The 22,813-nt window shown below is 33.2% G+C and overlaps 2 protein-coding genes across 2 annotated transcripts; one reads left to right on the top strand and one right to left on the bottom strand.

Annotated features, from left to right (window-relative positions):
* Window positions 1–380: 380 nt before the first annotated feature.
* On the bottom strand, window positions 381–6,046 carry LOTGIDRAFT_118548 (hypothetical protein; the record flags this gene model as incomplete). Its single annotated transcript, XM_009056887.1, has 7 exons — window positions 381–598; window positions 1,031–1,114; window positions 1,259–1,384; window positions 2,833–2,995; window positions 3,698–3,760; window positions 4,608–4,715; window positions 5,927–6,046. Coding segments are annotated over 7 exons (882 nt in total), but the record flags the coding sequence as incomplete, so codon positions are not given.
* A 3,415-nt stretch (window positions 6,047–9,461) lies between these two features.
* On the top strand, window positions 9,462–14,719 carry LOTGIDRAFT_118845 (hypothetical protein; the record flags this gene model as incomplete). Its single annotated transcript, XM_009056886.1, has 14 exons — window positions 9,462–9,563; window positions 9,807–9,972; window positions 10,216–10,318; window positions 10,725–10,827; window positions 11,090–11,164; window positions 11,397–11,565; window positions 11,858–11,992; window positions 12,346–12,493; window positions 12,663–12,731; window positions 12,931–13,051; window positions 13,363–13,443; window positions 13,781–13,892; window positions 14,286–14,357; window positions 14,628–14,719. 14 exons carry the CDS (start codon window positions 9,462–9,464, stop codon window positions 14,717–14,719), a joined length of 1,548 nt encoding a protein of 515 aa, XP_009055134.1.
* Window positions 14,720–22,813: the final 8,094 nt, after the last annotated feature.

Below are 22,813 nucleotides of genomic sequence, written 5' to 3'. Positions count from 1 at the left end.
TAGTATATTTAATTTTGGTACACATGTGTGGAAATAATTTTTCTAGTACAAAAACAACCCTAGTCATACAATGGAAACTCTCGAGACACCCCTGGCTAATTAAGAGGTTGTGGTCAGACACTAACTTAAAAACCAAGGTCAATAGAACCAAGGTTTAAGCTGAGTGTTGATATTCTTCTATATATATTTGATATAGACCACAACCTTTAGATTACAAGTCACAATATAAGTTATATTTTCTAGCCTTCTTACTTCAGCTGCTGTTATTCATTCTTAACCTCAACCATTAAGTATCTTGTTTATAATTCATTTTTCTTTTTTAAATGCCATTCATATTTTACCACAACAAAATTTATTTCTTGACATGCTAAAAATATCATTTAAGTTTTCCGTACACTAGCCGATAATGCATACCCTTTAATAGAACAGTTGCTGGCCATATGTTTATCAAGATTAGATCTGGTAACGAACCCCTCTCCACAGTGAATACAGGCATTACGAGCCTTCAGAGTATGAATCTGTGATTTGGTATGACGATTTAAATCTGATTGGGTGACACCTTTATAATTACATAATTTACAACAAAACTCACGAATACCTGAAAAATATGAGAATATGGTTAAAGAATTGATGTATTGAGCGCTATTTAACAGTGGTATTATATATCGCTCTACAATCAATGTATGGACCACTATTTTAACAGTGGTATTTATATCGCTCTACAATTGATGTATTGAGTACTATTTTAACAGTGGTATTTCTATGTCACTCTACAATTGATGTATTTAGCACTATTTTAACAGTGGTATTTATATCGCTCTACAATTGATGTATTGAGTACTATTTTAACAGTGGTATTTATATCGCTCTACAATTGATGTATTGAGTACTATTTTAACAGTGGTATTTCTATATATCGCTCTACAATTGATGTATTTAGCACTATTTTAACAGTGAAAATATTCTATTGTTGTAATTTTTTTAATTATGATACTTATATTTTATCTATAATGATATAAACAATATTTACCTTGATGTCTCATCATGTGCACTTTTAACTGACTGTTTGTTCTGGCATAATAATCACAAAATCCACATTTATACGGCCGAATATCTGAAAATAGATGTTAGGAACTTTTAAAACATTGATTTGTTTATACGTTACCAATATAAAGTGTCTGCTTAAGTGTGACCAGTTCAGCAAAATTACAATTATACTAATCCATTTTATTAGTTATAGCAGAAAAAAGGAACATACCTTCATGAAAATCCATATGCCTGTTGACATCTGAGAATGACAAGAAATCTTTGGAACAAATTTCACAGCGATAAACATAACGTCCATCAGGTAGAACTGTTGGTTTACATAAATTATCTCGATTTACTGGCTGATTTACAACATGTAATCTGAAAAATATTACAATAATGCATCATACAGATTATTATCTTTGAATGGCTGTATTCGAATGTATACAAATTGTTGCATTTACAAACTTCAATAATACAATAACGGTGGCTATTGCAGTCAAGGTCATAAGAGTTAATAGTTTCTTGACTTTCTAAAAAATACTTTATATTACCAGTATTATGTGAAATAGGTATAAGGCATCTTCAATATCCAATATCTGATCATAAACTAACAAACTGGTGGCAGTCAATCAACAGATATCCTTGTCAGAAAATGAACATTTATGAGTATTGACATATCCTGTATTAGGCCAGAGCTGTTAATACCCCAAAAAAAAATTTCAACTAACCTGGAATGTGTTCTAGAAAGGGAGGTAACTTTACGTCCATCTGTTGACACTGATAAATCTTCTGGTGTAGAATGATGCCAGTTTGGTGTATTGTGTTTTTTACCATCCTTTCCTTCACCGCCTGAACTACCAGAGCTTGATCCTCCACTTTCAGTTTCCGAAATATTGGGATTCCATTGCAGACGGGGGAAACCTATTAGGTTGTCATGGTCTTGAGTTGGTGAGGAATGTGAATTGGTGCAGCTCTGTGAAGTTTGTGCTGCTGATGTTGGTGTCTGTTCTTCTTGAGGAACAATAATAGAGATTGGGGTGACAGCAGGAATTGGTGTGGTTCCAAGATTTGGTTTTGGAGCAATTTTTTTAAAAGGAATGGAGTCTTCTATTAATCCTGAAGCAGGAAGGCCACGAAGAAACGGGCTAAGGCCTGGTTGAGATGCAGCGGCAATGGAGTTAGCAAGAAGTATTGGATTCAGAGTAATCATGTTTGAAGCTGATAATGAGACAGGAGTTAGAACGTTTGGTAGAACAGTGATTGTTGAACCCTTATCATCCATAACTTCTTCTTTAATATCCATCTTTTCCCCATTCTCAACTTCCCTGCCTCGAAGTTTGGTTGGTGGAGTTGTTTTTCTACGAGATTTAGCAGGTTGGCCATCTTTACAGAATGACATCAGAGATCGCTTTGGTGCATTTTTGATTTCGGCTTCATCATCAATATCACCAGTATCTGAGCTTGGAATGTCTGAAATGGTGTTTGAATCCCTAGAATCTGACATTTCTCCATCACTGTCATCTTCTGGTGGATCAGATGGCATTACAACAGTTATCTCCTCCTTGTAACCTTCCTTTTCTAATAATCTCCTGGCAGTTTCGAAGTCACGTTTTTCAGGTGTCTTGTCCTTTTCATCTTCAATTTCAGTTGGTTCAATTTTAATATCAACATCAGTGGTACCTAAAGAATCTTGACTATTTTCAAGGTGGGTGCCATTTTGAAGAACGCCATCTAAGGATGATAATTTTGGAATGCCATGAACTTTTTCAAGATGTTGATGAAGCGTTATAGGTTCAGTGAAACCTTTACCACATTCTTTACAGTATATACCCTTCTGACCTGTGTGGATTTTTTCGTGTCGCTGAAGAAGGAATTCTCTGGAAAAAGATTTTCTACAAAAACGACATTCGTACATCCCAGTCATTAAATTCACAAAGTATTTCTTGCCATTATTTTGATTGGCTGACTTATTGTCGTTTGATTGGTTGGAATTATCCTCAACCTCCATTGTAGACTCAACATCACTCGTTAAATTTGTGTTCAGAGAAGAATTTTGGTGACTTTTAGCATGTTCTAACATCAGCAGTTTCGAATCAAAAGACTCATCACAAGACTGGCACTGATAGGTCGTAAGTTCAAGGTCAAAATGCAAAGACATGTGACATTGGACTTTACTCAATGACGTGAAAATCTTTTTGCAAATATAACATTTATAGACAGTAACGTCATTTCCTGATTCCTTGTTAACCCCATCAATTCGTGTGATCACTACAGTTTCGTTTTTGATTGTCAAGCGATCAAGGCGGTAATTTCCAGATTCCGAACTTTCTGGAGATTCGGACTCCATACCTTCCAACCCACGTCCCTCACCAGGAGATAATTCACTGCTATTGGAAAACTGTCTTCCGATTGCCGGACTCCCATCTCTGGAAAGTCCTTGTCTGGAACGGGAGAATTGGTCCACAGGAAAATTTGGAGAAATTTGGAATGGAGAATCCTTTTCTTTTTTAATATCATTAATACTTAATAATTGTTTTTGAGAATGTTCAGCAGTTATGGCCCTTTCCTGTTCTAACATGCGATCTTTCACAAATAATGACTTCATCAAAGCTCGACTTTTTAATTTCAAATATCTCTCTTCTAGACCTTCACTAAGTTCCACATCAACATCATGGGCTGCTTTCTGATGATAAAACAGACTACCTTTGGCTTTAAATGCCTTTCCACAAATCTAAAATAGAGGAACAAGGAATTTTTAAAATTATGAATTCACTCTATATTGGGTGTTATAAATAGTAACAGTTCTTTATAAGCACTAGTCATGGCCACAAATATAACTTTAAAGGGACATTCCGCTTTTTTGTAGGTTGACAATTTTTTGCTCCAATTTAAACCAAAATCTACAGAAATGTATCCCATAACATATGTGAAAGTTTTAACTAAAAAAATCCAGCAGTTAATTATGTAACCTTTTAAAGTTCATTATGCTTTTTGCAAGCTGTTAGATCTGAGTAAAATAAACGCCTAATTCTAGAGAATTATGTCTCCTACGTTTTCTAAAGATTTCAACTAAATATAACGAGTCATTATAAAGACAATCACCGAAACTAGGTCTTAATGCTTAATTAACAATTTGTACTCTCAGTTTTTAATTAACCCTTAAAACAAATTTGAAAAGTAGATACATAGATATAATTAGCATACTTTAGAAATATTTTCAGGTATAATTTACGATGTTTTTGATAATGAAAATGTTTTACAAAAAAATTGGAATGCCCCTTTAAGCAATAACCTTGTACTGGGCACATGAAGTATGAATAACTGAACTCTACATAGGTTCATCTGGGCAGTGAGCTACCGGTACTCAACTTACTTTTCTGCTCACTATTAATCATATTTCATTGCACAGAAATTTTAAATATTTTATGAATATCATCAGTGATTTAATGCCATAAAATTATACCTTTCTATTGAATTTACTTTTTATTTTTATAAAGCAAATCCAAATGGCATAAAGGATGCTTAACGGTACAACAAATTGAGAACATCATTATAAAATGAAAAATAGTGCACCTTACCTCACATTTAAATGGTCTCTCCCCCGTATGAACCAACTGATGACGTTTTAATTCACTTGGTTTTGCAAAATATTTCCCACAGTAGCTACAGACGCGATCACCAAACATCTCACTAGGTGGCGTAACCTTATCCTTTTCTTCTGAATTCTTTTTAGCAGATGACACTTCAGAGAGTTGTGGCCTCGATACAGAAGGTGGGACTTTTGGAATATTCAAAGCAGCAGAAACTGAGGAGGTGTTAGTCTGTCGCAAATCACTAGCTGCAGGTTGATATGCTTTCTTCCCCTCAGTTAAAATAGCCGATAAGACTGTTCCCTTTTCTTTTAAAGAAGTCAAATTAGCTTGCGTGGTTTGACCTTTTTCAGGCTTCAAAGTAGCAGACACAATATTATCAGTGCTAACTTCCAAATTCTTTTTATCAATAATCTCACTAGGATTGGATAACTCTGAATTAATATCCAATAGTTCTTTGTGGTCCGTAGTATTATTTGTTGAAGATTTAATGGTTGAAGTAAGAATGGTTTCAGTTGTTTGGGAAACAGACGGCACAGATTTTAACAATGAAATCATTGCGGAGTTTCTGCATTTCTTTGCCACACCCGCATGTTCATTTGTCTCAATGGACACATTGTCACCTTTTTCAGATAAATCTTTTTTTGCGATGGACACAACTTCTTCCTTTCCAAAAACTATTTTTTCTGAGGTAGAGGAATTATTAGAGTCCTGAGAATTTCCCGTGTCTGATTGAAGACCACGAGTTTTTAAAGCTTCTTGTAAAATTGAACTAGTTTCTGGATTGACAGTTGTAGTTTTGTAAGTTTTCTTTGATTTTTCAACTTCTTTTTCCTGTTCAGCCAAACCAGGATGATAGGTGATTTGATGAAGTTGCAGACTACGTTTAGCTTTATATGCTTTACCACATTTCTAAAATATACAAAATAAATTGATTTCAAAACCAAGCAGCAAATAATTAGACTGGTAACAAAAAACACACTGGTGAAGCAAAAATACTCCTTTAACACAGTTTCATATTGAAAAGAAAGCACATGTGTTGAAGAGTCCATTTAAATTTGGGGGTGTCAAACAAGTGACTATATCATATTGACAAGAAGGAGCATGTATTAGAGAGTCCATTTAAGTTTGAGGGGGGTGTCAAAAAGATGACTGGAACACTATTAACAGCCTTCTTGAATTAATCATTTTGAAAGATCTTGGATGGCTATTGGACTCTTTTTGTGTCTACCTGTGACATTGAACTGCGATCTGGATATGAAAAAACTTCAGAAATCTTGAGGCAGCAATTTCAAATAGGCACTTACCGAGCATATAAATGGGCGTTCTCCTGTATGTTTACGTCGATGGCGTTGTAACGCAGCAGGTGTTGCTTTCACCTCTCCACAGAATTCACAAGTTCTCCCTTTTAATCTTATGTCCCTTGTGAAAAATACTGATAGAGATTCATCTGCTACGTCATCAACTAATTCTAATTCTACACCAGGGTCTGAAATAGTGCTATCCTCCTCTACTTTAATTTCAGGATTGGTTCCTTGTGGAATGTCTTCTACTGTTTCATTTTCAGCGTCACTTTGGATAGGATCTCCTTCTGATTCGCTTTCAGATTTTGGTGGTCTCCTTGGACTCTTTCTCTGCGACTTTTTTGAATGACTTCGCTTAGGGCGTTTTCTTTGAGGTTCAAATTCTTCTTCCTTAGGCTTGACTTCAAATTCCGTGTCTTCTTTTTTAACTCGACTTAAATCAATTTCTAATTTCTTATCATCTTCGTCATCAGAATCATCTGCAAAAAAAAAAAAAATAAAATTCACTCATGTGACTTGCAACAAATAAAAGGTAAAGAAATACTTATCACATAACTTAGATAATCTCTAGCAATACTGGTAAGAAATCCAGTGGCATATTTAGGCTGTAATTTTGGGGTAATTCCCTTCCCTCCCTTGCCATAACCTCCGTACCCCATAACCAATGCCCTCTAAAATCTGCAAAGGTATGTAAGGATGCTCAGATGAACACTGCGTCACTACAGGAATCTATTTCTCTCCCTCCATCCCTTCAACTGATCTATGTTTTAGTAATATTAATTGATTAATTACATGCTCAGACAATCACTAATATTAACTATGTATACTGGTACTTATTAACTAAATATATCATTAATTGGTTAAATTCAAAATTCAATTTATCAGAATACTGTGCTCAATTTCACTGACACCAAAGTTTATAGTCCATTAAACTTTACTGCCTTCATAATTTGCATGAAAAATTTATAATTATATAGTTTGTTCTAAATAATCAGTAAAAAGAAAAAAAACCCAATAAAAAGCCAGAATTATAATTCAAAACAGAGGCTTTTGTATTCTCTTTAGCCAGTGTGCTTGTATATATCTGGGTAAAGGTACAGTATGTGAAAACTAAACAATTAAGTCTGCATTTAAGAAATACACCTTTCTTCGCATGTGTTATTATCGAAAAGCATTCTCAAACAAATCATAATTATTCAGACCTACTGTTATTAAAAAACATTGCAGATAACTTTTATGTTTAGGTAAATCTGATTTATGATTAAATCTATGTATATAATAATACATAATAGCCCTACACTAAATAACAAAAGTATTTTTTGTAGACAGAAAATACACAGATGAGAAGCATATTTATAAATATTTACATTCATTAAAAAGTTCCTTTTTTCAGCTTTTAAACTAATAGGGCCTACAGGATTTCCAGCTCATATAATTTCAATGAATGTAAACATTATCATGGTTATCCAACAACACAGTCACAGTAGATCTACCAAACAGTAGCTATAGATCATAAAAAATAAATCAAATCTCACCCTGCAGCAAAGATCAAAGAAATAAGAATCCAGGCGATAAGATCAAAGAATTCAACATTCAATACACACTACAAACTGAACCTTGTTAATGCACCAGCACTTTAAAGAGTGGATGATCTCATCGAGAAAATTGTATTTTCAACATCAGGTTAAAATGTTTTTCATTTTCTATCTCACTTTTCTTCGATTTAGCACGTTTTCCCTCGTGCATGCTGACAAAGTTTGACAATATTTATGCGGTAGAAATATAAATCGAGAGAGATGTGCCATGCACTTGAAGGTAACGGTGAAATTTGTGCACGTACTGAAACGTGCCGACACTGTCAACTTAGAAAACTTAGGATCAGAAATAGCTCAGTGGTTACAAAGTTTTGAAGCTAAAGAGATTTTTGTTGAAGTTTTTCAAAAATTGTATTGAGTATGTCACGGAATATTTTACTGTGGAATGTGTCACGTTCAGATCACACGTCACGTGCGCACGCGTAATGGAGTGCGTGCATGTTAAATTTTGTTGACGCCCGACACCAAATTTACCGTTAGATTGACCCATTTTATTAACAAAATGCACTTACTATACACGTGCGATGGTTTGGATTGTTTTCTGCGCGACATCTTGGTTGTTTCTGCCATCTATCTAATCTACTCTGGCCCCCACACAAATTCATTTGGCGGCATTAAAATTAAATCAAGATCAAGTGTAAAATTCGGCCTGCGCTAAACACCGTCCATTTTGAGCGGTGAATGCTGGGATTGGCACGTGTGTGTTGGAGTGAATGGTGGCCGTGTTCGGACTAGTGAACGTGAGGAAACAGGCTTCGTTCTGCTTGACTTGACAACATTATTTAAGATTGAGCCAGATTATTTTAATCTCCCGAGGCAGACGAGACAACATGGACCAGGTTAAAAACACTGACGATGTTATCGGGTAAGATTAAAGTGAACGTGCATGCATTTTCTGAAGTTGGTGTCTGTTATTTGCAAATTACCAACTTGGTCCTAGGCGAAAAAATGATGAAATCGGAATACATTTACCGGTATCTGATTATGTTTTCAGTGTCTTAAATCCAAGGTAGGCTTAATCTACTGGATTACTGGAAATTGTTTTTCTTATTTGCTGACGTGTTGTCTTATTTATGACACTTATGTGTTATTCAAATGTATGGAGTAGGGTACCGGTACACATATAAACTTGATCTTCAGCTTTATTACCATTATTGAGCAATGCTTATTGTTATTGCTGTATGAACTCTGACACCCTGATGTAATTAATAAGATTCTAATTACGGTAGTAGGCTATTCCAACAGTTTTGCAATATTTTATAGCCTAACCTAGAAATCTAACCAAATATACTTTACTTCATAACTATCAGCCACAGATTACCTGTTTCAAAATTTCTAATATTGAAGTGTGAAAAATGAAGGACAGAAAATATAAAAATTACAGACTGGTTTCTAATCCAGTTAACATTGAATTGAGAAGTGCTCATACATTCAACAAGTTGGTACAAAAATACACATAGCAAACATTTTGTTTTTTTCTAGTGACAGGTCATATAACATATTTATCTAACTGTGAGTCTATTTATGATACGATATATGAACTTAGCTTTATTGAACACCAATCACTGGTTAATGTTTTATGCAATATTTTAACCTGTTTAACCTGTGATATATATCTATAACTATATATTGTACCAGTACTCACAATTGCTAAATTCTAATTTGAAGCCTTTGTGATATTTTTCTTGAATTGTTTTATTAATAGAGTTTATTAGCCTTACAATCTTTAAATGTTTTGTTTGATTGTATGATGCAATACTGTTCTGACACTACTGACAGTGACATACCTCAACATATCATTCATTGATTGAGTAGATATTTTACAAATTCTTCTGATGAAATTTGTTGAAATCAGTGCTCTTTGGTTTTTACTACAAGTTTGATGAATAGGCTACTGTTTTTTCCTTGATTTAATATTTATTTGGTCGTAATACATTTTTAGAATGGATGGTAAGCCAACCAGTAAGAAAGGTTTGAAAAAACAACAGAAAGAAGCAGAGAAAGCTGCTAAAAAGGCTGAGAAACAACAAAATAAACAGCAGGCAGTAAGTTGTATTATTATATTTAACTCTGTAGTTAATTTTTTTAAAGATCAAATGAGTATAATTATCATGCCAGTCTTCTGGGGCTGGAGGATAAACCATTATGATGAAATTTGGTTGAAGAGTTGAACCATGGATGCGGTCATATTTTCAAAAAATTGCTTTCAAAAGTTTTACTATTTTCTACTGATTGATAAGTCACTGTTCAATTTAATGCTAAAGTTTAGAAACTTTTTTTTGATGTAGGAAGTTGAAACCGAAGATTATGCCAAAGATAACTATGGTAACTTACCTCTCATCCAATCAGCTTCCAAATCAGCTCGGAGATTACAGAAAATCTCAACATTAACAACTGATTTAGCTGGCCAAAAAGTGTGGCTTCGTGGTCGATTGCATACTAGTCGTAGTAAAGGTAATATAATGCCAATGTTTTTAAGAATAATAAAAGTGATTCAGTATATTGTGGTTCAAGGGAGATAATAATGATCTATGATATCATTTATTTGTCAACTTTTAAGTTTTTTTAAAAACAATTCAGATTTTAGTAAAGTCAAATGTAGCAATTAGTCATAAATGAGAACCCTCAGTTTCCTTTTGTTAATTTCAAAATATCTATCTATAGATATATAAGATTTGTACAAATTTGATATTTCAGGAAAACAATGTTTTTTTGTATTACGTCAACAAAAATATTCCATTCAAGCATTATTATCTGTTGGTGAAAAAGTCAGTAAACAGATGATTAAATTTGCTGCCTCGTAAGTAACATTTCATCTTTTCTAGCCTATATTGTACAATTGTTTTAATGACTCATGGGAAAATGTGTACAAATGAATCTAATTATGTCAGATTTTAAGAGTAGTTCTCAACAAAGTAAACAATAACAAAAGGAGACTTAGCCTAATTTTAAAATAAAAAGACACATTTTGATTACTGGGTAAAAATGTCATTACAAGCCAATTATGAATGTTTCTGTGTGGATGGCATGGAGCACAAATGTTTCCGAAAAGTGCAATACATTTTAGTACTGAAGAACAAATAACTGACAAATACAATTAGAATTATTGGGTGATCTATCTGTAAAGTCCGAATGCAATAGATTGTTTTCTTTACAAATTTCATATTGTCAATATAAGTATTTAATTTGTATACCTGATATTTCAGTATCAATAAGGAATCTATTATTGAAGTGGAAGGTTTTATACGTACAGTAGATCAGAAGATTGAGGCTTGTTCACAGCAAGATGTTGAACTTCATGCTGAACAGGTTAGTATTAGTTAGTATACATCTTCTTCTACAGCTTTTCATACTGTAGGGTATTATAACAGCACAACCATGAGTAGAAAAGGAGGGTAAAGAACACCATTTCAATTCAATATACATTTGTAACCTCCTTTCTTTTTTAAAGTAATTTTGTTGTAATTATAAAATATATGAAATAACATAGAGACCACATTAATGTTATTGTATATTCAGTGTGTTTATTGAAGAGATTTGAATCATTCAGTGCCTGCAATTTGTCTTCCAGATTTGGGTTGTAAGTTCTGCTGAGCCACAACTTCCTTTACAAATAGATGATGCTAGTCGAAGAGAGGGGGAAGGGGTAAGAGCCTGATAACTTTTAATTCAACGAACTACGTTGGTAGTAGTATTAATTAACATTTTGTATATAAAAAAATTTCTTAAGCAATGATTACACAGAAGGATTTCTATCTACCAGAGTTAAATGCTCTGATGTGAACAGAGGAATTTATCTTTTTCGATGGCTGATATATCGCAGTAAAAATTTTTCAAGGGAAGTTACTCTATATGATGTCATAATTTTTACTATCCAGGAATTGGCTACAGTGAATCCTGATACAAGGCTTGATAATAGAATATTAGATTTACGAACCCAGACTAGTCTGTCTATATTCCGTATAGAGGCTGGAGTCTGCCGATTATTTAGAGAATATCTGACATCACAGGGCTTTATTGAAATCCATACACCGAAAATCATTTCAGGTATGTCATTATGTTAGAATTTTGTGAAAATAGTTTATAGATGATTTTCATGTAGATTTCAGAATAACTGATTCCAAAGACTTTGAATTGTGGATATATGTTACATGAGTGTATCTCATGGTATCCCACCCAAGCAATTCATTATTATTACTGATAAAAAAGTTCATTGTGCATACAAGAAGATTGCGTCATATGATACCATTCTTTCCAATAGCATCCTTTTGTGATGAAAGCCCTTTTCTCCTACAGATCTAATGATAGTGAAACTTTTAATGTTTAAATTCTGTTACAGCTGCATCTGAAGGAGGAGCTAATGTATTCACTGTGTCTTATTTTAAAAGCAACGCTTTCCTAGCTCAATCTCCACAGTTATATAAACAGATGGCAATATGTTCTGACTTTGATAGAGTCTTTACAGTAGGAGCTGGTAAGTACAGACCTGTTTAAAATTTGCTGTACATATATTGTTCGAGATATCAATTGTTTAGATCTCAAATCCTTTGAGACTTGTATACAGGCTTTATCTTAAAAAGTGATATTCTCATAAAAGTCTGACAAATCTGGCCCTACCCAGATCCTCAGACTTGATATACAAATGTGATTTTGTGGCTAGTATTTCCAGACATCTAATGTTACCTTTTTGGGGAGTTCATTCCCATCCATATATCATGTCTGAGGAACTAGATTTATCAGGCAAACTCATGATGTGATGCAGACAATATGAAACCTTCTTTCAGTTGAAATGATTTAAGCGAATTTGATTTGTCTTTTAATTTGTAGTGTTTCGAGCTGAAGATTCCAATACCCACCGTCATCTAACAGAGTTTGTAGGCTTGGATATGGAAATGACTTTTAACTATCATTATCATGAAGTATTAGATGTTATAGGAGAGTTGTTCTGTTCTATATTCTCTGGTCTACAGGAACAGTAAGTTTACCTAATATTTTCATAGAGATTAGGGAGTGTCCTATCGTTAAAAGATTCAAAAGAGGTTTTCTTCCCTTAGAATTTGTATGGAGTTAAGAGATAACTGTAGTGATTAAACTACTATTTCTTTGGTACAAAAGAATACAAAAGATAATTTTTATCTTTTCAGGTATGCTGAAGAAATTGCTGCTGTTCATAAACAATATCCTGCAGAGCCATTTAGATTTCTAAGACCCAGGTAGAAAAAATTTGATCAATAATCCATACAAGATACATTTATGACAATTGTTTATTGTGGAACATGGCTCTGATCAATATGATGCCAAATGAATTTATTGTGTGTGTTTGACTAACTCAAGCCACCTTTACTGAACATGACCAAGAAGTCCTGTACAAGAATGATTGCCATAGTTAACTATCTTACTATATGATTTCAGTTTACGATTGGACTACAGTGAAGGTGTACAGATGTTGAAAGCAGCTGGTATTGAAATGGAAGAAGACGAAGATCTTAGTACACCAAATGAAAAGTTACTGGGTCGTCTGGTTAAAGCCAAAGTAAGTTATATATTGCGCATCATATTAGCCAAGATCAGACAGAGGAAATAACTCATTCTGTACAGAGTTGTATTATTGACTGTGTAGTGATTAAGTGCTGTGGATTGGAATGCTTCTTAGGATAATTAAAATGCTTGTCACAGCATTGATATGTGGAAGCCTTTACCTCTATTAATTGCCTTTTGATAACATGATAGTTTTAAATTGGGTTCACATTTTAAGGAATTGGTTACATTGAATTAAAGGAATCCACTCTAAACTTTGATTATGTATCAAGATCTTAATTAAATTTATTATGTATTAATTTTCAGTATGATACAGATTTTTTCATTCTTGACAAGTTTCCATTGGCTGTTCGACCATTTTACACCATGCCAGATCCTAATAACAAGGTAAATTTATTAATATTGGTATTTGTCATGGCAAGAAATAGTGTGCCAGTCATCTGTTTGACACTTTAGCTTTTTGGACCCTCCCATCTGGATTTCCTAAGAATATGATATAGTTATATGGTTATTTAAGAATGTTTGTTTGTGAAATCAGAGTTGTGTTTTTTTATGGCCAATCAAATTATTTGTTATATTTGAAGTGAGAAGGCAATATAGTTCAGATCATAAAGTTCCGAGAGATTAATTCTTTGCAGTCAATATAACATTTATTACCTTTATTGCTTTTTCCATGATTGAAAATTCAAAAACTCTTGATGGTTATGATTTTTTTTACTTCCAGAAATGGTCCAACTCTTATGATATGTTTATGAGAGGAGAGGAAATCTTGTCTGGTGCTCAGAGAATACACGATTCTAAATTCTTACTAGAACGTGCAAAAGAACATGAAATAGGTAGGAAGGAACATTATCTTGACTTTGATCACTCTGACTTATAATTGAAAAGGCTGTTAAATATGCAATAAAAGGGTGGTTTACTTTTATTTACTTATTGCACAAGTGAAGATGGGTCAAGCCATGCATTTGGTAAAAAGAAATTTTTGGCAGGAAATTCTGCTTCGTTTACTTGCTTTAGATCTTCAATTTTCAAAGGGTCTCTGATATGCCCATTCTGCAGTATAATATCAGCTATATCACTGACAGGGAAAAATCTAATTGTGTCCTGGGTTTAAACCCTCTGTCTCCAGTCTTCACTCCGTTGTAAATAGTTTTATCTATGGTTAAGTCTCACACAATCACTGTTATTAAGATGAACCAGTCACCTGATAAATCTTCTTTTCATTCCAGACATCAGTAAAATAAAATCATATATTGATGCATTTAAATATGGAGCGCCTCCTCATGCTGGTGGAGGAATAGGTAATATATTTTTCAAAGGCATTTTATTGATTCAAGCAAAATTATAATGAATCTCTGAATACTGGTCAATGCTGTGATTGCCGATCGGGACACTGTTGTAGAGAAGATATTGACACTTCATTTCCATACAGATCAGATATGTGAACATATTTGACCTTTTATCCATCTATGCATTGATTATCAGGCAACCCATCTCAGTCTTACTCGAAGGATTACTTGTTAAGGTTGGAAATACTCATGGAATTATCTAACTTATGTATATATTTTCAGGTATGGAGAGAGTATTGATGTTATATCTAGGATTAGACAATGTTAGAAAAACTTCTCTATTCCCACGTGATCCAAAACGTCTTACTCCTTAATTTATATATTATTTTATTAACTACCTATCGAAAACAAACAAATTACGAAGCAAGATTTATATTTAGATCAGATTGAGAACATGTTTATTATACTTCTATGAAGGAATTCAAATTATATTATGTGTTAAAAGATAAATTGTTAATGTGATGTACCATAACAGAAAAATTGAACAGATGATGGTGAATGATTGAATTACTTAAAAATGTGTTGGAATTGTATTTTACATGAATTTTATTGACATTTTAACAGAAACATAGATCATGATAATGTTTTACTTTTGATTTTCTAGAAAATGTGAAAACTTTTTACTTTTTGATCCTTTGTCTGATTGTGCATTGACACTACAGTTTGATAAACTTTGATCAAGTGCCTAATGATATATTATTTAACTCATACTGAGTTTTCATTTTGATCACAGAAATAAATTGTATTTATTAATTCAGTTGTTGTTTTTCCTTGCAAGTCTACACATTAATATATACCTAGAACAAAAAGTTAAGCGCCACCAGATTTTGAACCATTGTTTCGCAAATGAATTCAATTTACAATCATATTTGATAACAGAGATGTATATATATGTATTTGTGAATAAATCAACAACAGGAAGTTGATGATCATACATTAAATTGTCTTTATAGTCCCAAATGCAAAGTATCTGTTTTTCATCAGTCTTTGAATGTCCTGTTGAGGACACTCCTGATGCAATGCTTCATCCAACTCTGTTATAGTTTGCACAGGAGGGTCTCTACGACGTACCAGAATATACTGAATTAAAGTTAGTGGCGCTTAACTTTTTGTTCTACGTATATTTTACAAGAACAGCCCTAAAAAATAATGTTATCAGATTACAATTAAGCAAGGCAATAAAAGCATATTATAAAGCTAATATAAAAGCTCAGAATAATGAGTACTATTTGTGATGTTCACTCAACTTGTGAGTCTTCGATAGTTCTTCAAAAAAATTCATAGATGAAAGCTTTGTTGAGTAGAATGCATAATTTCTGAACTTCTTAGCAGGTACCCCTTTCAGGCTTTTTTGACTCGAATTTTTACAGTCATTTCTCCTCTTATTAGCAGGTAACCCCTTTCAGGCTTTTTTGACTCGAATTTTACAGTCATAAAAACCTGAGTTCCTGTGCAGAATGTCTAAATACTCTTTAAATCGTCATCACCCACATCTCTTATTACTGTGACCTATATTGGTAAAATCTACTTTCGGTTTCTGACCTAATTCTGAAACAATGAAGCCTCCCTACTAATTGGGGTCAACTTCAAACAAGCTTGTGCACGAAAGCAATTAATACCCTACGTAATTAGCACCTTAGTCTGAAAATGTCTTTCAGTCTAAATGTATCAGCTTTTCGGGATGTTCAACAGTCAAAATGAAAAACTGAGAGACGAGGGCATCAAAATATATCATTTTTTATTTGAATTTCCAACATTTTTCGACGCTTTTTCCCCTTTCGCTCTTCTTCTCTAGAATCCACTTTAGTACTATATAAACACATATTACTCCGCGTCAATTTCCATTGACCTATTTTAACAATTTTTTCTCGCAAACTCTTTGAAAATTTTGTTTGTCGAAACATTTTACATTCATAAAATGAATTTAGTTCTGAATTATGTATTTCATTCACTGGTTTGTTACAATGAAGAGTCTGAGATGAGGACTATATTCTATCGCATCAATGACAAAACCCCATCACTCAACAAAATGGCCGGAGATTGAAGGGGAGTTTATCAATAAACTCTGGACGTTTTCTTCTCTTTTAACACTGTTTTAGATTAAATTAGCGGCCTTTAATTATTTGGATTATAAACTATTTTGGATAGACTAAATTAAAAAATCAAATTTTTGTACATAGATTAAATTGGTGAGTAGAAATTCAAATATTATTTTTCACATTTCACAAAGATTTTTATTCGTCAACCTGGGTTGAAGTGTCCCGGGTGCGTTGAAATTCTAACCCTCATAATGTTACACCAACTTTTTCTCAGTTTCTCTTCACTTTGTGCACCTCACGACACCCTCTAACTTTTTGTTTTTCGCTAATTTTTGTTTTATTTATTGTACTATATTTCAGATTCTGAATAGATGTTGTAAAACTGGACAAAAATTTTTAATGGTTGCAAACTAAATTGTGTCGCACGATTTTGGAGTAATCATTTTTACAGTTTGGCTATATGGGTCCATGTTTGAGGCTTATTTTAATTAGTGTAATTATACAAATTGGTTGACCAAGAATATACAATCGAATTGTATATTAGTTTGCTTAATAAAGATGAGGTTTTAGTACAAAATTATCTAAATGGATGGTATGTTGTCATTTGCTTTCTCCATACAATGTTTGATTGAGTTTTATTAACATTCAAAACCTCTAGATTATTATTAATAAGAGAGAGGCATAGTAAAGAGTATATCAGGGTAAAGATGATGGATAAAGCATGGCATATGTTCTTTGTGAATATTTTCATATAGAAATAAACATTCTGTGGGACAAAGTAAGTCTACTTAATGCAATAAGCTTCTAGCCAACTAGTCTAATTCTTTATGTAAATGTATACAAAATGCTTTAGGGTGATGAAAAAAAAAAATAGCCAGTCTATAAAACAAAGAAATTGTAAATAGTATATCAAGCCAACTTCATTCATTTAATCTTGGGGCTTCTTATTGTTTATTTGTTTGTTTTTAAAGACATAAATGTCTCAATTTGTGTTTTGAAACAGAATTGAATGGTAAAAAACTCAATCAAATTTTGAGTAAATTATCTAACCTCATTATAGAAAGTTATTATTTAGTAGAAAGTTTTTCTTTTTCCATTTCCCCACCCATGACCAGTACCTACTAAGAAAAGGCATGTGATGATATTAACTTATAAGTAAAGTAACAGAACAAAGGAGTTGTCATAAATTTCAAGCCAATGTTGCTTTTGAAACCATAAGCTTATCAAGAATTTTTCAAATCTTTTTGCTGCTTACTTTCAGCAATGTGTAAAGATGACGAAATCTGATTGAATTAACACCTTGTCTGATTGTAATATTGTATTATGATTAGTTTTATTAATTGGCTAATTACTGTCTGTGCAAATTAGATGAAGACATATCTTGTCAAACTTTTCTGTTAAACTGCTAGCACTTAAAATTTAGACCTAAGAAATAATAGAATCTAAATCTTTTTATTGAATTTCTGGCTTTTTAGCCAAGTTTTGCAAACTCCCCCAATGAGTTAGGTTGTGTTATTTTTATGTTTGGATAAAATTTTGCTTCCACTTAACACAAAGCTAGCACACTGTTTATCAAAGTTTGATAATTGAAGCCTAAATTTGTTATTGTTAATAACCTTTTACTAACCTTTAATGCATGTTTTTATAACCACAGATGGACATTATTATTAGGAAACCCTGATGTACCTGATGTTCAATTTGGATCTTGGATTTTTACATTTACATTTTTACACTAAGATATTTGAATTAAGTTGTTGAATATGACTTGAACATCAAGCCACTTCTTCTTGAATATCTAGCCTATCAACACGAAACTTATGATTAAAACAATTCTGATGTTCTTCATTTCAGACAGCGACAATGTTCCCCAGAGAACTGCACAACATCATCTACAGGGGGAGCCACCATTGTTAGATACAAATCCACATTTTGGATTACCTCACAATCTTCCAGAATTCTCTCATCAATCATTAAGTTCATCATTACAACGTCATCTACCGTTCGATCCTGGACGTCTGGGAATAACGCCACCTAGAGTTCCTGACTTCCCTCCACAGGAAGACTCTCTTGATCAGTATTTAACTGAAGAATCTCAAGACCCACGACTATTTGATCAAGACTATATACCTGACATTGATGACTACAGTAACTTTCAAGGCCCATCATCCTCCATTTATGGTCAATCACCAAGTCGTTCATTTAGCAGACCTTTAGGACTCTACCATAGCTCACCAACGCGTGGTGACAAATTTTCAGAACTTCCTTTATTTATACAAAAACGTGGTCCTGGTCGACCAAGAAAAGATGGCCAGTCTCCATTACCGAAAAAAACGTAAGTCACTGCATTTTCATTAAACTGTTGAAAGCGAGGCTGATCTATTTTGTGTTGAGCAAGAGCGATAAATTAAAAGTCTTCACCATTGCTGCATAGCTTCTATAGTTCTTTGATGAGTTTCCTCATCTTTCTCTCTCACACTTGCTAGAACTTTTGGAATATAAAAATATTTCTGTCGTTTTCAGTGGAAGTCGTCCCCGTGGTCGTGGACGAGGTAGAGGCTCATCATATCAGAATCTAACTTATCGTCAAGCATTTCCGTTAACTGGGATGTCCTCAACACCATTGTTATCAGGAGGAGAGTTTCTGGATAGTGGTGGAAGTTTAAGTAATCTTGGATCATCATCCTCTCAGTCATCATTTCCAGGAGATTTATCTGGTTTTGATCTTCCTCCAGGTAAGTATCGTATTTTTATCATGGTTTTATTGTCACTTGAATATTTCTTTTGAAGACATCCGGTGAATTATTGTTAGATTGATTTGTGAGCTTGCAACCAGATGTTATTTATGACATGTTACAAATTACATTAGTATTCAAGGAAATTTTTCAATTTATTGTACAATATTAAGTGTAGTATTATTATATCATTTAAAGGGATTGTAAAGAGTTTTTCTAAATTTTTTATTTGTATCGGACACCAATAGCATCAATTTGCATAATTCAAAATTTCAGTCAAACTCAAAATAAGTTTGATGACGTCACTAATCTCAAAATATGCTTTATCATATAAGGCTCTTTGCAATGAGTGATGTCATTAAACATTAAGTTTTAGGGGAATCGCAGGAACCACAGACATCTGGTTAGAAATTGGAATGGTGCAAATTGATGCCATCAGTGTCCCCAATACACATACAAAATTTAGAAAACCTCTGTACAATTCCCAATCCCAATTTCGTACGACACATTTTCAATTATTAATTTGTTTTATTTTCCAGTACTAACAGAAACTGGGCTGGTAATCAGAGACATGAGTTTAATGGATCCTGAAGAAGATCTAGGGTAGGTATTATAAATTCAGATTTCAGTTATGAGATGAATTCTGTCTTGCTTCTAAACTTTTGATAATAATTTGTGATTGATTATATGCTCAGGACTGTTCTTTTGACATTTGCATTAAAGTAATTTTTTTTTACACCCAAATCTCTCTGAAATCATTTGTTGCAACAACGCCATCAACAGTATGCCAACGTTTGATCCTCTATCTTTTTCTTGTTTGAAATATAATATAGGGTATTTGATTCCTATTCATCAGTGAAAAGATCCTTGTATGATCAGCGTCTGCTTTTCGCAACATGTTTTCCTTTTGCAATTAATATTATATTTATGCTTAATTTCATGTTATTTGTAGGTCTAGAAATATTTGTGCATTTTGTGGGTGTGGTGAGAAAAGTCTATTAGGACAGGGTAAATTAACACTATATGAGCCAACACCTGGTTATGATGTCTTCGCTAATGTTTTACATCGAGATAGATCTAGCAGTGATGTGGAGAAAGATCGAGATAGAGCATTGAAACAACATCCAACATTTAGACGAATGAGAGGTCCAACCAAAGGATGTCGGTAAGGAAATATTTGTTGGGTAGCGATGTAATTTAATGCAGCTGTCATTAGGGAACAAATCGTGCAATCCTTATGTTTTTAACATAACAAAAATGAGTAATGTTTATAGACGTTTTTAACATAACAAAAATGAGTAATGTTTATAGACGTATCTTACCGTCACACATTTTCATATCTGGTTTGTTTATTTTCATTTGATGTACATTATGAAATTTGATCAACTACATGGTGCTTTGAGTTAGATGACTAATATTTCTAATATTTTCCAGAGAGCGAAGTCGATCACCACGTCAATTATCAGAAGATGAATTGATATCTCATGTTATAGATGAATTATCCCTGGTAGGATTTCATGAAGGTGTTGAGCTCATAAATGTTTTTGAACCCTCAGGTAAATAATCTTTATTTTAAACTGGAAAATGTTCAGTTTTACTTTTGCTCATTGGCTGTCCTCTAATGAAATATAAAATTTTATCACAAAATGTGTGAAGTATAGTCAAGAAAAGATATTAATACAAGAACTCTACTGTATGTTTATAGTAGATTAAATAGTACCTAATAGAAACTAAATCGACTAGATTTTTTGAGTCAGACCTGTATATGAGCATGCTATTTCAGTTTATGACAATGAATTTTCTGTACATTGTATTTTTTTTAAAGTATTTATTTGTGATCCCACTTCTAAATCCTTTAATTTTATTTCTTCTGATTGTAGGTCAGTTATATGCCCATGAAGGTTGTGCACTATGGTCAATAAAATTGGGTGTAACACGAAGCGAAGATGGAACAACATTATTAAACGTTGATAAAGCTGTGTTTGCTGGTTTAACACATGTAAGTTTTAATCTTTCCTCTTCCCTGAGTAAGTTCCGGCTTCGGTATGTGTTACAAGAATTTGTTCCTTATTCGCCTTCCAGTAGAATGTGAAACTCTAATTATATTATCTCTTGTCACTTTATTTTAAGAGGAAAGAAAATAAAAACCTTCTTAGGAAAAAACTTTCCAAATCTATGTTAAAACTGAAATAAAATCAACCTTAGCTCTTGAAATTGATTTTATTGAGCCCATTCTAACATTGCATATTTTCTTTTATTTTTGTTAAACAATCTAATATATTGATTTATTTCTTTTGTAGAAATGTAATTATTGTAATCGTTTTGGTGCATCAATCCAATGTTGTACATCAGATTGTGGTTTATTTTATCATTATCCCTGTGCTGCAGCAGGTGGTTCGTACCAAGATTACAGTACATTATCATTATGGTGTCCACAACATCTTCAACAGGCTGAGAATATACGTAAGTGGACACTCTTGTAAATTTATTCAGCTGTGTATGTTAGTACAGATTTAAAGTCAGTAGAATGAATTGTAAAACATTTTTACATGGAACAAACATCAAACAATCTTTTCAATTGTTTGTTTTTTGAAACAGTTTTCATTCATTCATTTATTTATTTATTCAAGATTTGAAATGTTACAACAAAGCATCTGAATGATCACAACCATTAATCACTTTGTAAATTTTTAATAACTGAATACTAGGCAGCCAAATCTTTTCAGTTTCTCAATGTTTTCAAATTAAATGTTCTGTTGTAGCGAGTGCAGTTTGTGTTCAATGTGCTACAGTTGGTAATGTAGGAGAACAGCTATTCTGTACAAGTTGTGGCATGCATTACCATGGTACCTGTCTCTGTCCAGCTGTAGAGGTCAAGGCTATTGTCCGGGCTGGTTGGCAATGTCCTAACTGTAAGATCTGTCAAACATGTCGGTGAGTTGATTGTTACTTGGTAATTTGAGATGAAACCAGTTCAGTGCATATATTTCACAATGTATTTCAGTGAGGTAAATGGTACTTGGCAATTCCAGGTCTGGTCGTTATTGAAATCTTATATAAAAGGCCTTATGTCCATCTTTAAAACAAATATAAATCAAAAAGAATAATCCATCCATTATATTGAATAGCTCTGTCCATTATTGTAAAGCTAAGGAAATCCCTTGCCACATTCAGATATTTTGTTTGACCAGTGTCAGATGTAAACCACTGCCTCCTTATACAAGGAAAACCGTTGATTAATATTATATTTGTATATGCTTCAGGCATCCAGGAGAAGACAGTAAGATGTTAGTGTGTGATACATGTGATAAAGGATATCATACTTTCTGTTTAAAACCAGCGATGACAACAATACCCAAAAACGGTTGGAAATGTAAAAACTGTCGAGTTTGTAGTGATTGTGGTGCACGGACGCCCGGTAATGGACCGAGTTCGCGATGGCATTTAAATTATTCTGTTTGTGACAGTTGTTATCAGCAGCGAAATAAAGGATTGTGTTGTCCATTGTGTGGAAAAGCTTATAGACATTTTCATAATAAAACCATGGTACCCTGTAATAAGTGTAAAAAGTAAGTTATACTATTTCTTATGATCAACTAGACTCTTTTGGTTTATTGCTCATAAGGCTTGTCATCTA

This window comes from Lottia gigantea, assembly GCF_000327385.1.
Source record: "Lottia gigantea unplaced genomic scaffold LOTGIsca_29, whole genome shotgun sequence".
In the NCBI taxonomy this organism is placed as follows: domain Eukaryota; kingdom Metazoa; phylum Mollusca; class Gastropoda; family Lottiidae; genus Lottia; species Lottia gigantea.
The sequence above is the reverse complement of the archived record's forward strand: the minus strand, read 5'-3'. Positions and strand labels throughout refer to the sequence as shown.